Source organism: Protopterus annectens, chromosome 6.part0 (assembly GCF_019279795.1).
Source record: "Protopterus annectens isolate FY-2018-M chromosome 6.part0, PAN1.0, whole genome shotgun sequence".
Lineage (NCBI taxonomy): Eukaryota > Metazoa > Chordata > Ceratodontiformes > Protopteridae > Protopterus > Protopterus annectens.
In genome coordinates, this window is record NC_056737.1 from 30,427,670 (window position 1) to 30,444,121 (window position 16,452).

Consider the following 16,452-nt stretch of genomic DNA (forward strand, 5'->3'; position numbering starts at 1 on the left):
ACTCCCTAACTCCAAGGATCCTCGGATCCGAAGCCTCCGAAACCCGGTAGTGGATCGGAGAAGGAGCTATCGGGGCAAACAGCGGAGCTGAACTCCCCCCCGGAGGGGGGGGGCAACAACACTCCCATCTGCAGCTGAGTTTGCAGGAAGCGACGCATCATCTGGTCCATATCTACCTCCGAGAGGATACGAGTAGATCTGGAAGAGGCCGCCGAAGCCGGCCGGGAGGGCCAACGCGATGACCTCAAAGGTGGTCGGGCTTCCTCTGGCTCCGAAAAAAAGTGTGGGGAACAGAGCCGTAGGGAAGGAGGGCTTGGTAATCTTTAGTGGAGAGGAGAGAACCTTAGCTGGAGGGGTCGAGAGGTCCAATTCGGCCTGCCGTTTGTGTCTTCACTCTCTCTCTTTCTTTCTCTCTCGCCCTTCTCTCTTTTCTGTCCTTTTTAGCCTCTCGCTCTCCCTTGGATGAGGTGGGAGGGTGAGTCCCAGACAGGGGAGGAGGGCCAGATGGTTGGGCAACCACAGCCACGGTTGTCGCTACTGAGGGAGATGAGGAAGAAGAAGCTGATTCCGTGGGTAGAAGACCCGCCAAAATCAGCTTGTGCTTCCTATCTCACAAGGCCCGGGGGTTAAAAGCTGCACAGATCTGGCAGCCTGAGGAAAGGTGAGAAACCCCCAAGCAAAGAACGCACTGAGTGTGACCATCCGCTGGTGACAGCTTATGGCCACACTCAGGTAGCTTTCTGGCTTTCAGCCATACCCTTTACACACACACACACACACACACACACACACACACACACACATCTAAAGGAAAAAGAAGGGCCTACTGGGGGATAGAAGTTACCAAGGATAAGAGGGCGGTAGATTAGTTACGAATAGAACTAATATATCAAAAAAAATATATAAAATACTACACACACACAACCACTATACTATCCAAATATTTTAAGAAAATATTTTAAGAAGTCTTTCTGCCATGGTGGTACGGCAGTATCGTTGTTACCTCACAGCAAGAGGTTCTCCCGTTCAATTCTCGGCTTGGCTTGGGAGTGCCTTCTTTGTGGAGTCTGCATGTCCTCCCCACGATTGGGTAGCGTTCGAAAGACATGCGTGCGTAAATGGGCGTGCCTTCATTGAAGGTTGGGCGTCGAGCTGGCACCTCAGCGTTTCGTAAAAAAATCTACTGCCAATCATTAGCGGACTGGAGTTCTGCTGTGGTGACCCCTTACCGGGAAAAAGCTGAAAGACAAACAACAACATTTTAAGAAGATTACAAGAAATAGTTACACTCGCCTGGAGCTCGAAAAATCCCGTGCTTGGCAAAGCCACGGCAAACGAGATCTGAGGATTGGAAGGAGGTTGCAGGGTAGTATGGGTAAGGTGGTGGAGCTTGGAGCTCGGATCTTTAGCTTGGTATGCTGCCAGCTCGGATCCGTATCGGATCCGTAACTCACAGGTTGCTGATCAAATGAAGTTAACTACTTCAGTTATAACATTAAACTTGCTTTTCTCCAGCCTTTCTTGGCATTATATGTAGTCTACACTTTTTAAAACTAAAAAAGTAGTTGTTTAACATCTTTAACGCATACAACAGTCGTTGAAGAGACTCCCCAATATTTAAAATACCCTGACTACACACTACACAAATATATATAACATGCCATTTCTATCATGAAATGTTTTATACAAACACTAATAAGAACAAAAACATTTCACTTATAGTTAACTTATTTCCCCTTTCAGTGTCCTTCTAAACATTAATGACAAAGTGGGTACATGCTTTACAGTCCATCCACAAATTTAACAAAGTCAACAAAAGTCCTGTATTTTTCACTTTTTCTTGTAAAGCCATATTTCACAATGTGATGGATGCTTTATAGTTTTCCCATTTATCTACTCTTTTCGGTGTTGCTGTTCTTGTTCCTGTTCACCTTCCTCTCCCAAAACAGGACTCTGGTTTATCTCCAAGATACTCTCAATTCTTCTAGTAGACACCTGTGCACCTTTCTCTTTCTCAAACATTTTTTTTGGAACATTAGAAAAGATTTCACTGGCAAAGTCACTCTATGAACCTTATTGTTCGAAGAATGTTTAGAAGAGCCCCCTTCTGCTTGCTGACTCATTTTTGTTAAAGTTTTTTTTTTTACTTCCTTCTCAGTCTGTTCTGCTTCAAAAATGTTTTTGATCCTCATAGTAAAAAGAAATACTCTGAAGATAGCAGACTATAACAGCTTGAATCTCACACCTGCCTCTCGACATTCCCTAATTGCTGGGATAAATGTGCTTCTCTTCTGCTTGATGTACAGTAAATAATCACTCTCTACAAATACTCTGCTTTCTCCAGTTTGTAATACTTTGCCCTATAGCCACACTTTTGCAAGGATCAACTCTTTCTGCTGTTATGATTGCATCTTTACTAATACAGGTCTTGGCTGCTTTCTCATGGCCAGGTTTGGAGAATACACTCGATGTGCCCTTTCAATAAACAATCCTCCTGTGGAATACTACTCCAGTTGCTTATTTATGCTTTCAAAAAGTTAATATGTTCTATTCAATCCAATTTCTCTGGTACAGCAGAAATCTAATTTTTTTATCTGTACGCTCTGTCTTCCAACTCTATTTGCTGAAACTGCTCTTCTTGAGAAGTCTCATACTCAGCCAGCTTTTTCTTCACTTCAGCCGCTGATTTTTGCAGTTTTATCAGTTTATCTGAACAGCTAGTTAAAGCTTCTTCTATTTTTCCAGCATTTTATTTGAGTTGATAAATTCCTTCAGTATTTCATTTATTTTAATTACCTCTGAGTACATTTGATTTTTTTTCTTGTAAATGACTAGAAGCTAACTCTTGAACCAAAGCTGAAGCTTGAACCATTTTTTTCCTGAACGTCTGCAGAATTCTTCTCAAACTGTGTTTTATCTTCACCTTTTCTGGTTGATTTCAGTTCAGATTTTTCAAATTTCTTCTTTGCTGACATTCCAGGCAGTGTTCTTGCTAGCCATTAACCGAATTTGACCCACGTAACAGTTTAAACAGTATTTCTACTTCTGAGTTTCTTTTTCACACTGGACTGAAGTTAAGCTGTTACTAGTATGTAGATAATCTTGGAAGTTGAGAATTACTACTTTGATTTCCAGCTGGCAATGAGAACAGCAAGGAAAACTCCACAGACTATAGAGAGAACCAACAGTGACACAAAAAATGTTTGCAAGTACAGAAAAAATAAACAAAACAGCTAATGACGTCGGGCAAAAGCAGTCACTGTGCAAAGAAAAAAGTAAACACTTTTTTGAAACGTGAAATTAAAATACTGAGCAGTTTTAATGAGGCATTCTTGTGCATTATTCATACAAGGTTCAACAATGAATGAACCCAAAGTATTAACACTTAACAATAAATAAAGACTTGCTGAGGAAATACGGTAATAAAGATTATTAACCTTACCTGTGCTGGAGTCCTGAATCAGGGGTGCAGCAGTAGTGCCAAGGCTCCGTATAAGACAGCCCAACTCTTGTAATGTGCATACAAGGACATGCTGGCTTGCAGCTACATCTGTTGTGCCAACACGACTCTCTATATTACTCTCACTGAGTTCAGCATCTGATAAAGTAAAAACAAGATAGGTCACCTTTTATTTAGTGACCTCAATGGTATCTTCCTTAGTTTCAAGAAATGTATGCTCAACATCTCAAAAAATTGAAGACTTTGTAACATACTCATAAACTGTAACTGGTACTAACTTAATCCATGAGGATAAATGCCTCTTAAGGAATCCAAAATCTGTTAAAGACCTGCACTGGTTGAGTTTTTAGTTGAATCTAGAACAGATACTGCTGTTAAAAAAGGGATAATTAGTAGGTGCATAAAATATTGGATGATAACTATAGGAATCAATCAGAGGAGGTCAGAGAAAACTGAATTGCTTATCTAATTTTATTTATTTATTTTATTTTACATTTGTTGTCCGGGCTAGTCTAGCTGGATACATATCCTTTTTCAGTAGAGGCCCGGGGAGAAAAGCTCCCACAATTAACAGAAGTATAACTTTACAATTATATACAAGAAATTACATTAATATAAAATCAAACAATAACAACATCTAAATATACAAGCTGTTAGTCTGGTAAACATTTGTTTTTCTTAGTTTTCTGTTAGTCTGGTAAACATTTTCTTCCCAAAACACAATAGGATGATTTGTGTATGCCTCCAGAATATGCAACGAAGTCTAGAAGATTTAGGATTTTTGCTTGGAAGTGTTTCGATAGGCACTTTTATACCTCAGGCACACTCCAAAGACTTTTTCTTCAGGTAGATGGCAAATGTTGGAGGTGTAATGTGGAATAAAGAGGTACCTTGGAGCATGTCTTTGGAGTACAAACACTTGACAGATTTTAAAAATTCCTTGCACAGTAATCTGTCAGGAGTACTACACAAGCAAACCAGTATAACTAAGGAAATCATTTTTTTTTTTAGTTTGGATACAGGATCTGAATTGCACTGACATAGTAAAGCCTTGTTAAGTTCAATTCTGCTGGCTGCCAAAACATCAATTACTAGTAAATGGAAATCAAAGTCTAAACCAACTATACTTGAAGTAGGGGAAATGTTAACAGAGATAAAAGAACAGGAGGTAGGATATTTAGAAAATGGTAGGAGTAACTTACATAGAAAAAAATGGAAATTGTTAGAACAATTCATGTAAAAAACGTTTTGAAGGAGGAATGAGGTTTAAGAGAAGGCAGGAATTGAACCATTTAAGTAATGTTTGATTGTTTATCTTTGATAGTACATTATATGTGATTTATAATGTTTGGAAATATGAACTTGTTAATATTGAAGAAATAAACTTGACCACTGTCCCTGCTAACGGGTTCTCTCTCAGCCCCCCACTTGCTAAATCCTCAGCCACTGACCACATCTGCGGTGAAGAAACCAGCCACAAGGACTCAAGGGCTTTAAAAAGAAAATAAGTTACTGTGGGTGTCTAGCTATGTTTCCCTCTTAGCCTGCTACTGTAGAAAGTACCTGGTCTAAAGCAGAAATAACTGGCTCTACCCATGGCTAGGGGCAGCAGCTGCTCCCCACCCCATCAACTTTAAATACATTCCCCAGTCAAACTTTTTCTTTTTAGTTATCAGTAAGCCAAGATAAAGCTTTACGCGAAAAAAGGTAATCCAGTAGATACACTGGAATTGGCCACTTGCAAAATAAAAGTAAAAAGGTACTTAAAACTGCCACTTTTTGTCTGCTTCAACCTAGGTATCTACCCAGAAAGGACACAGCTGAAATCAGGTCTACAGATTGTTTTTATTGTTTTTAGTAGCATTTGCTGCTCAATTTCTCCTGCGTGCAACCCGCTCCACTCTCCTACCCAACCCCCATTCCCACCCACCTCCTATTCAATTACATTTATTCCTAGCCAACCACACCCACTGCTTCTCTCACCCAATTAAAATTCTTCAGTACTCCTCAACAATTATCCACTCATAGGACACACCTTAGACACCTCCTCTAGTTAAGACCATATCCCACCTCGCTTTCACTTCCATGATCACCTCTCCTTACTCCATCACACTTTATTCAAACAAAATACACTCACCAACCAATACACACCCACCTCATTCTTACCATACTCACTGACTTTCTATAACACCATGCTCATATTTCATTGTGTAGCACTATTCACTCTTAGCACCTTGTCCTACCTTACATCCTATCACACAAACTTAAGTTACACCCAGCACACTTACTTCCATCACCCACATAATCCATTTAAAGTAAAACCAATTACATTTGCCATTAAACTATGTATCCACAAAAGTGGACTGAGGTAGGCGAAGCAGCACACACCAACAAGAATAAATAAAATTCTTTAATAATGTTAAGCGCTTTTCGTTTGAGACTGTGCTCAAACTTCATCAGACAAAATGTATTCACAAACCACATGCATAGGTACTGAACAAATTAACAGCTCAAATGAGCAATAAAAGCAATTAAACAATTAAAAACAAAAAACATTTAGAGACACTAATGTCATTAAAAGCATAAAGAAACGATCAATTCAATATCCAACTTGCACACCACCTTCAACTGCTGAATAATTGAATAGTTGAAATATAACAATTCAAAGTATCAGTTCAAGCAATTCTCATAAATATAATAAAAGCAATTAATGATCATAACTAAAAATCAACATGGAACTACCTTAATAAACTTTTGAGTTTTAAAATACTACTAATAGAACAGCATTCATTATTTCCATGGGTATTATATGCATTTAATCTAACTTGCCACATACGTTCTAATTCTTCCAACTTTATTGGAGTGGGGCCACCCCTAGAGTCTTCACTAATCTGGTCTATTATTATGAATTAAAATTTATGGTCCGGATTGAAACTGACATGCTTGGCTAAAGCATTCTCGAGTTTATTCTTCCGAATTGCATAAATATGTTCATAAAGACGGTCACAAAGACGTCTCTCCATCTTCCCAATGTAAAATGATGAACAATTCTGACATTATGTTAAATAAACTATCATTTTAGAATTACAATTAACACGACATTTCAAAAAATATTGATAATTATGTATATTAAATCTATTAGATTCAATTACGTACTAACAATAGTTGCAAGACTGGCACTTAAACATACCAGGTGTTTTTAGGTATGTATGTTGACGTTGTTCCAATAAGGACTTTAGGTTTTTTGCCCTCCTATAAGTCACTACTGGTCTATCACCAACTTTATTAAAGATACTGGTGTCACTTTTGAAAATGGCCCAGTTTTTACATAGTATGTCATAACAAAACTTGCTGTTGATAAGTAGTGATAAAAGATGGGACTTGGAACATAAGTTCACAAGTTGTATTAATATCGTCAACCGTGACATTCACGGAACTACTCTCCTGTGCAGCTTCCACATTATTAATATTTAATAATGGTTTAAACAACTGCCTAGTCCTTTTAGACACCACTTCTTCCATAAGTTCATCAATCATATTCTCAGGGGAGCCTCGATGGATGAACATGCTTTTTAACAAGCAACATTTGTCATGAAAGTCACTATCAAGAGTAGAAATACGGGCTGCCCTGACTAACTGACCCTTAACTGCAGCTCGCTTTTGGTGCTGAGGATAACAGCTAGAATAATGCAAAAAAGCATTAGAATATGAACTTTTTCTATTAATCTTAGCTGTATATCTCTGAAGTAGATGATTTTTAGATAGTAAAATGTCCAAATAAGCTATAGACTCAGTACTAAAAGTAGATGTAAACTTAAGAAATTCTGTGGTACCATTAAGGTAATAAACTAACATTATCACTAATGACTCTGTCACCATTGAGCAAGATAAAAATATCATCAAGGTAACGTGTATAAAAAATCAATCTATCCTTGTAGTCAGAATTGGATAAAACAAATGAATGTTCCCAATGAGCCATTACCAGATTAGCTATACTAGCACCACAAGGGTAGCCCATTGCTACCCCTACTTTTTGCAAATAAAATTTGTTATTGAACATAAAAAAATTATTGTTAAGAACAATATCCAGCGTATTTGCATATAAAGAATACCTTGGAAGAAATATTTATTGAAGGGAGGATTGATCAGAAATGTTCAATTACATGCTTACTGCATACCCCAGACTTCCAAGTCTTTTTAGTATTCCCAAAATTCATAAGGACGTTCTAGATCCGCCTTTGCGCCGACTGGTTGACAGCAGAGACTCACCTACATATTCGTGTGCTAAGGTCATAGATGCAATTTTGCAAAAATTTCTAGTCAAAGAAAAGCAAATCTGTAAAGACTCCTGGTCTTTTCTAGAGAAAATCAATGAGTTGCTCTTTGACACTATACACAATTTTTTAACTATAGATGTTAAAGATTTGTATACCTGTATCCCTCACGAAATTGCTAGTGATTAGATCAGGCAGGATTTAAGAGCAAGTGGCTGCGCTAGGAGTGAGCTTAGTTGATGAACTTCTAGATATTGTTCTTAACAATAATTTTTTTTATGTTCAATGATGAATTTTATTTGCAAAAAGTAGGGGTAGCAATGGGCTCCCCTTGTGGTGCTAGTATAGCTAATCTGGTAATGGCTCATTGGGAACATTCATTTGTTTTATCCAATTCTGACTACAAGGATAGATTGACTTTTTATACACGTTACCTTGATGACATTTTTATCTTGCTCAATGGTGACAGAGTCATTAGTGATATGTTAGTTTATTACCTTAATGGTACCACAGAATTTCTTAAGTTTACATCTACTTTTAGTACTGAGTCTATAGTTTATCTGGACATTTTACTATCTAAAAATCATCTACTTCAGAGATATACAGCTAAGATTTATAGAAAAAATTCAAATCCGAATGCTTTTTTGCATTATTCTAGCTGTTATCCTCTGCACCAAAACCAAGCTGTAGTTAAGGGTCAATTAGTCAGGGCAGCCCGTATTTCTACTCTTGACAGTGACTTTCAAGATGAATGCGGCTTGTTAAAAAGCATGTTCATCCATCGAGGCTACCCTGAGAATATGATTGATGAACTTATGGAAGAAGTGGTGTCTAAAAGGACTAGGCAGTTGTTTAAACCATTATTAAATATTAATAATGTGGAAGTTGCACAGGAGAATAGTTCCATGAATGTCACGGTTGACGATATTAATACAACTTGTGAACTTATGTTCCAAGTGCCATCTTTTATCACTACTTACAGTATCAACAGCAAGTTTTGTTATGACATACTATGTAAAAACTGGGCCATTTTCAAAAGTGACACCAGTATCTTTAATAAAGTCGGTGATAGACCAGTAGTGACTTATAGGAGGGCAAAAAACCTAAAGTCCTTATTGGAACAATGTCAACGTACATACCCAAAAACACCTGGTATGTTTAAGTGCCAGTCTTGCAACTATTGTCAGTACGTAATTGAATCCAGACCATAAATTTAAATTCATAATAATAGACCAGATTAGTGAAGACTCTAGGGGTGGCCCCACTCCAATAAAGTTGGAAGAATTAGAACTTCTGTGGCAAGTTAGATTTAATGACGTCAATGTCTCTAAATGTTTTTTGTTTTTAATTGTTTAATTGCTTTTATTGCTCATTTGAGCTGTTAATTTGTTCAGTACTTATGCATGTGGTTTGTGAATACATTTTGTCTGATGAAGTTTGAGCACAGTCTCAAACGAAAAGCGCTTAACATTATTAAAGAATTTATTTATTCTTGTTGGTGTGTGCTGCTTCGCCTGCTTCAGTCCGCTTTTGTGGATACATAGTTTGTTTGTTCGCCTTTGTTTTGAATCACATTTGCCATTAATCCAGCAACTACACAACTTTAGATATTGGCCCCCTCAAATGGTTCCCCCAATATACTACCCTACAGGCAACCATGCAATGCAATAAACTAATACTCAAATACCTAAAGAACAACCACTTAACAGCGATCCTACTCAGTCTTAGTGGAGACATTCATCCCAACCGCAGACCCTCACCTTTTCTGGACAACACAATCAGTGCTCAAAACCACTCTCTTACTATCCCGAGAAAAAGTAATGATCTACTCATAATAAACTTAAAACATAAAAAGCATTTTAAACAAAATACAGGAACTTCATGCAAGCCTATCTCTATATTCCCCTGACATAGTCCTTCTGACAGAAACATGCCTCAAACCAGATATCCTTAATAATGAAATTCTTCCCACTGGCTATAGCATTCGCAGACAAAATAGGAAAACAAAAAGGGGTGGCGGTACAGCCCTGCTCTTCAAAAACCATCTTACATTAGAGAGGGTTAATCTTAAACCCCCTAATATCTCCAACTTAGAAATACTCTTGGCTAAAATAAAACTCAACCAAAATAAAAATATCAACATCAGAGGTACCTATATTCCTCCTGGCAACAACATAGACAAACTTGAAACCATCCTGCAATGGTCCTCTAATAACCTCCCACAAGAGACCATTATACTAGGGGACGTTAATATTAACTGATATTCCTACAAGTCTGACCACCCTACCACCCATATCAACCTCTACGGCCTTACACAATTCAAACAACAATGTTTGATAAAACTACTAAAAAGGAAACTATCCTTGACTGGATTCTCACCAACTACTCCACACTTTCCTATAGTGCTGGTACCCTCCCCGATTTACTCAGTGACCACCTCCCAATATGCATTATACGTCATCAAGCAAATCCTACAAAAAAACCCATCTACTTACCAAATTCACAACACCAAAAATTTCAAGCCTCATTATTTCATAACATCCCTTAAGCTCTACAACTGGAAACCCCTCAAAACTTTATCCCTGGACAGTGCAGTCGACTACTTTAACATCACATTTTTAAATATCTTAAAATGTCCCTATCAGGACAATACGAGCAAAATCTAATTACTCTCCTTGGCTCACTAAACAGACAAAATCACTCCTAAAAGAAAGGGATAAAGCATGACATGAACGGACCCACAAAAAATCAATAGTTACTCACCAGAAGTATCTACGGCTAAGAAACAAAGCCAAAACCCAACTAAGACTTGATAAGAAGAATTACTATGCTAGCTGACAAGCTAAATACCAAAATAATCCTCAAAAATTCTGGACCACTTTAAATAAAATACTACAACCAGGTCAAACTAAGACCCCCTCAACCAACAGCAAGTAATCTCCTAGAATGTATTGCTACCCAGTTTAATAAATACTTCATTGACTCCATCAAAATCCTTACTAACCAAAACTTGCCATCACTGCCCATCAACCTAACCTCTCTACTAGACAAAAACAACACATTCTCCTTAAAACCAGTCCCAACACACAACATACACAAATACTGGCTCAGGCTAAAACCCATAACCCTAGCAGCTGACAATCTACCTTTAACATACTTAAAAATAGCAGCTGAAGCCATCTCCTATCCAGTTTCCCTATTAATTAACAGTTCCATATTCGAGCAATGCATCTCCACTCTCTGGAAAATTGTCACATCATACCCCTACACAAAGGAGGTCCCTCCACTGAATTCTCTAACTATTCCCTCTATCAAAAATCCTTGAAAGATGTGTTTATACCCAAATACTTAACCATCAAAAGACAATAAATTACTTACAAATACTCAGCACAGCTTTCGCCCCTACCATAGTACTACCACAGCCCTTATTAGCATCACTAACACAATCAGTCAACTTAGAAATAAAGGTGACCTAGTATCAGCAATCTTTTTAGACTTATCAAAAGCCTTAGATACAGTGTGTCATAAACTGCTGACTGCCTTGTCCAAACTGAACCTAAGCTACTCCACTCTAGCCTGGTTTCAGAACTACCTCATAGATCGTCAACAAGTGGTACGGTGTAACAAAGCTCTTTCTCCCTTACTACCAGTGACTATGGGTGTGCCTCAAGGGTCTATTCTCGGCCCCCTCCTTTTTAACCTGTTTACAAATAATCTCCATAATGCTACAACTCTAGCCACCCTTATACACTATGCAGATGACTCCACTGTCATATGTTCTGCCCCAACTCGACCTGAACTACAGAACTTAAGCCAAACATCCTTCAATGCTACTGAATCATGGTTGGCAGATGCCGAATTAATCTTGAACTCAAATAAAACAAAACTCATCAAAACAAAACTGCTAAAGTATGGAATGTCTTACCACTTGAAATTAGAACTACAACTAGCTTAAAAAACTTCAAGCATCACATTAAAGCCCACCTCACCAATTCCTAGACGTGTACATGTACTGGGCATGGGTAGCCCAAACCATGGAACTAGCTGATTTTAAAATTTTAATTGCATATGTAATGAGCATTGAATTTAAGCCATACGACTACCTTATGTTGTTTTTTTTCTTTCGCACTGCTAACATCTGACAGATTTTAAGTCTTCAGTTTGCTATGCTACCTGTATATAAGACTAAGTATTGTAATTGCACTCTTATTGCATACATTGTCACTACCTGCTACTACTGTAAGAACTGTCTTCTAGAAGCATTGTTATACAAGACTATTGGTCATCTACCACTTGAACAATTTACTGTTATGAATGTCTGTTACTATTTTTTTTCTTTATTGTATTATACAATTTTCTTTCTACTAACAAAACAGTTTACTAACAATGGAGCTTTTCTCTCCAGGCCTCCGCTGAAAAAGGGTTTTATGCCCAGTCGGACTCTCCAGTAAACAAATGTAAAATAAATAATTGTTTGATTACTTTTATATAAATTTAAGTTTGCCTATGTCACAAGAGAGAATTCAACAAAGGTGTTTTTTTTTTTTTAAAAGGAAGCCAAAATCTGAACCCGTATAAACATTAATAACAGAAACTATGACATCTCCAAGAGTTATTTTTAAAGACTGTTTAATTTTTCATATTGTAATTTGCTCAAAACCTAAGTACTGAAAGTATTCTAGAGTGATGTAGATGTGATACAGATTTCTTTAGCAACAATGTGCCTGAATACCTGACTACACATATTAACAAGAAGCCCAGTATTAGGCTGTAGAACAATGGTTTAGATTCCATACCTTGATTAAAATTCACAACTACGTGTATGACTAGATCCATTTATTTATAAATTGATAAAATGTATTGTTTCACTGTTGGACTCAGCATTATTATATGCACAAAGCTATTAACCACACTATTTTTAAACATTCTTTATTCACCTAATCAGCTATACCTAAAGTTACCAGACTGGGGGTGTAAAAATATGTGAAGAAGATCTAGAAATCATGCAACTGTTTAGCAGTGAGGGTGCAGCAAAGCTCTGAAGTGTGAAAAATGTACAAAACATGCAACAGTTTTACTGTTAATATGCAGGCAGATGTAAAATGTAAAGAGTTTGCATGGAAACTGTAACAGTGTTTTTCCCTGTAGCAACAGCAACAGGGCAAAACAGAAACCGTTTGCCAACACAAACACAATCACAGCCTAGTCAGATACTTCCTGCCAATGTACCAATGTATTTAGTACCTCTTGTTGCCTGAACTTTCCTAGTAATCCGGGCAACTCTGCTAGGTGAAGGGCTAAATACAATTAAATTTGATCCCATGTGAAGGGGCAAGATCTCTGATCTAATGCAAGAAGAGAAGCTATTTTGAGAAAACAAACTGTTAATTCATTACAACACACCTCTCTGGAGTCCTTCACATGAAATGAATCTCTCCCTTGAGATTTTCTAAATTCAGCAGCAGTCAAGTCAGCAAGCCAGCTCAAGTTTGCCTCCGAAGTGCTACATGAAACATGGACTTATTACTTTGACTACAAATGACAAAATTAACAATCTGCTTCCAGAGTGAGTGAACTCATGTTTATGGATATTACTTGTAAAGCTTTTGCAATCGGTAAATGGTCTTAGAATTGCAGAGATGCAGTACAGTTGACAGCTATACAGTTGAGAGCTACATGATTAGTGACTTTCTAAATGCCATCTGTCTGCTTAAAATATTTTCTATTACATATTCTTGTATAATATGATCTGTCTGTTAACTCTGATAGTGGTATAGAAGGATAAAGACATGACTACACTCCAGACAACCCATATTTCTTTAGCAGTTCAAATATTTGATGGCACAAGATGGTGTGGATGGGCATGCTCATTCTGGGAGTTGCAGGTCATGGCCAGTCTTTGCCAACACTCCCCAATATAATGCTTGGTGGAAGGTAGGGATGGTACAGTGACAACATGGGCATGACTACCCAAGACAGTGATGGTAGCCATTGAAAGCTACATGTAGGGAGTAAGACATGCACTGTAAGAAGAGCACAGGCAGTCCACACAGTGACACAGGTGCACACTTCACCACCCAAGAGAGGGGTTAGAGCCATTCATAGAAAATAATGCTTTTGATGTTGGAATGCCACTGGCAAAAGCAAACACCCAATGTCTGCCTGGATGGCAGTCCCTCTAGATGGCTCTAGCCCTCAAGGAATCGGAGGGAAGATCCCCACCTCTAGGGAATGGTCTCAATAGTTGGCATTGCAGAGGGCCTAGAAGAAACATTATATCTCTCTCTACCATTAATTTTCAAATTGTACTTACTCATTTCTTTAAGTAAACCAATTTATAATTCATGGTAGCTGTTTAATAAAGTATAGAAGAGATATGCAGTGCACTGACATACTGAATTTGTAATTGCTGACTTTCACCTTTCAAAGAGAAAGATTGCTTTGCTCTACTGACTGTCTTAAGTTAATATTACAGTTGGTTAATTTTTTTAAGGGTGGACAGTATTTTCCAACACTGGTGTGCTGGACTGGTTTGGAAGAGTTACAATGAAAGCAGAAAGGGATTAAGTCATCAAAAGGAATTATTGCCTCTCCTAGAAATGAGTGTGTATATATGTCTGTAATTTAATCAAATTTACAGTTACTGTAGATAAGCTAGCACTGTAAGGCAATGGTCTCAACAGTGAGGTGAGAGAGCTCCTGGGAAGCCAGTGTTCCTAGGGTTCTGTCCAGCAGCTGTTCAGTGCTAAATTTTTGGGGTGTTGGCTGATGAAGCTCAATAACCAAGGTAACAGTGATAATTTATTACATATTCTTAAGGCCAACCATAACATTTTTATTTGAGACCGAGACACAAAATTAAAGACCAATTCCTACCCCTGCAAAATTACTTGATAGTACAGATATGGATTTAAAATTCATACATTGACATTATAAACTGCTGGCCTATGATCTAGATATTAACTTACATTGCTTACAAAACAGTTTTGTTACCAATAGGTTTATATACCCATGCAGCCACAAGCTAAATACTACAGCATAAATGAATAGCAGCATTTTTTTTTCTTTTAGTACCAAATAGACATGAGCTCTGTAAAGTATGCCATAATGCTACTGCCACAGCTAGTCAAAAAGTGCAAACCAAAGTTGTTCCTACAAGCTGGTCTGACCAAGGAAGAGTTAAAGTCACCCTATATAAACTCAAAGTTCAGTCCATTAAACACTTGCATGCACATTAAAACAGAAAAGGACAACTTAGTATGCCTCCAGATGATCTCATAATGCAGCTTGATCTGCACAATTGCATCTGGAGGTCAAAGACCTGGAAGTACCCAGGAGAATGAAACAATGTGAGATGCAAAAGGAGTCAAATAAGAGAGACAGGCTGAAATTCCAGAGAGATGTAGTGTTCCTCTAAGGAGGAGATGTTCCATCATAATCCAATGTACATGAGTAACACGGGTGAAAATGGAGCCAGGGAAGTTCTAATTTATTTATTATTCATTTATTTGACTTTGTTTACCAGGAAAATCCAAAGGGGTAATACCCACTTTCAGTGGAGGCCTGAGGAGAAAAGCTCCATTTGCTTACATTGCATTATAATAAGGTCCAGTTAAACACAAAGGAGTTAACATTTCTATTTACATTTATACACAAACAGTAGTTAAAGTTACGCATTCTATGATTTTACAGAGTTGAAAGTTACTAAAGAGAAAGCCCACATGCAACTTAGTGGATTGTACAGGCAGTAGTCATAGTTATGTATAAAAATGTTTTGTCTTTAAGTGAGAGGTTGTGAGTATTTTGTTTAAGGAGAGTATTTTGAGAATATCGTACAGTGAACACAAAGTTTTAACCATGTGATGAGCAACAGCAGGTGCAGGACCAGGATGAGCATATGAGCAGGTGCAGGACCACGATTGGTTAAGATTTTTTTTAAGCAGTGGTTTAAAACTATTGAGTTTATCAGAGAGTTTTATTTGTGTGCGGATACTATTCCAGGGTTAAGCAATTTATTGGGAGCAGAGTGAGTCTCCTGCAACATTATTTGACTTATTTGCAAGTAATAAGAATTTAATAGAATGGAAGTCCCCTGCTGGACAGCAGAGCAGTAACAAGTTTTGTGCTGCAGGTATTTTTCTGGATGATGAAGGAGTTTGTGTGCTGTAGTTAGTTGTGAATATGTTAGGCGGTTGTGTAATTCAACCAGTTTAATTGCTTTAAGCTATGACAATGGTGTGTCCCTATTAGGAAGATTAGTGGCAAATTTAGCTATTTTATTGTAGCAGGAGGCAAGCTTCTTTTTGAGTATTGTTTAAGTTCGTTAGGCTAGAAGATGAGTATAAGAGAGTTGGCAATAAGAAGGTGGTGGCTAGAGTTTTTCTTGCAGTATCTGTAAGTAATCCATTGATCCCATAAAAGGAGACTAGTTTCTGGTGTGCAGATTTAATGGTGTTCAATATATGCTGGTCATATTTGAGACTGTCATCTATTTTAATGACTAGAAGTTTACTGTGAGGTACAGTTCGAATGACAGTATTATTTTCTGACTTTATGGTACAAGATTGCTTTTGATTTTGCCAATTTTTTGAGGTAAAAAGCATTAACTTAGTTTTCTTGGGGTTGAGTAGGAGGTGCAATTCTTTAAGCTAGGGTTCTACATAGGAGAAAGATTTGTGGGTAATGTCTTGGAACTCATTTATTGTTGAGGCCGCACAT

The 16,452-nt window shown here is 37.6% G+C and overlaps 1 protein-coding gene across 2 annotated transcripts in view; it reads right to left on the reverse strand.

Moving 5' to 3' along the window:
• Nucleotides 1-16,452, reverse strand: part of HEATR5A (HEAT repeat containing 5A) — a 2,570,019-nt gene that overhangs the window by 1,993,861 nt on the left and 559,706 nt on the right. For both annotated transcript variants that reach the window (XM_044073826.1, XM_044073825.1), the window contains exon 8: nt 3,443-3,598. In XM_044073826.1, coding sequence (XP_043929761.1) covers nt 3,443-3,598 — 156 coding nt within the window. The remainder of the gene's footprint in view (nt 1-3,442; nt 3,599-16,452) is intronic.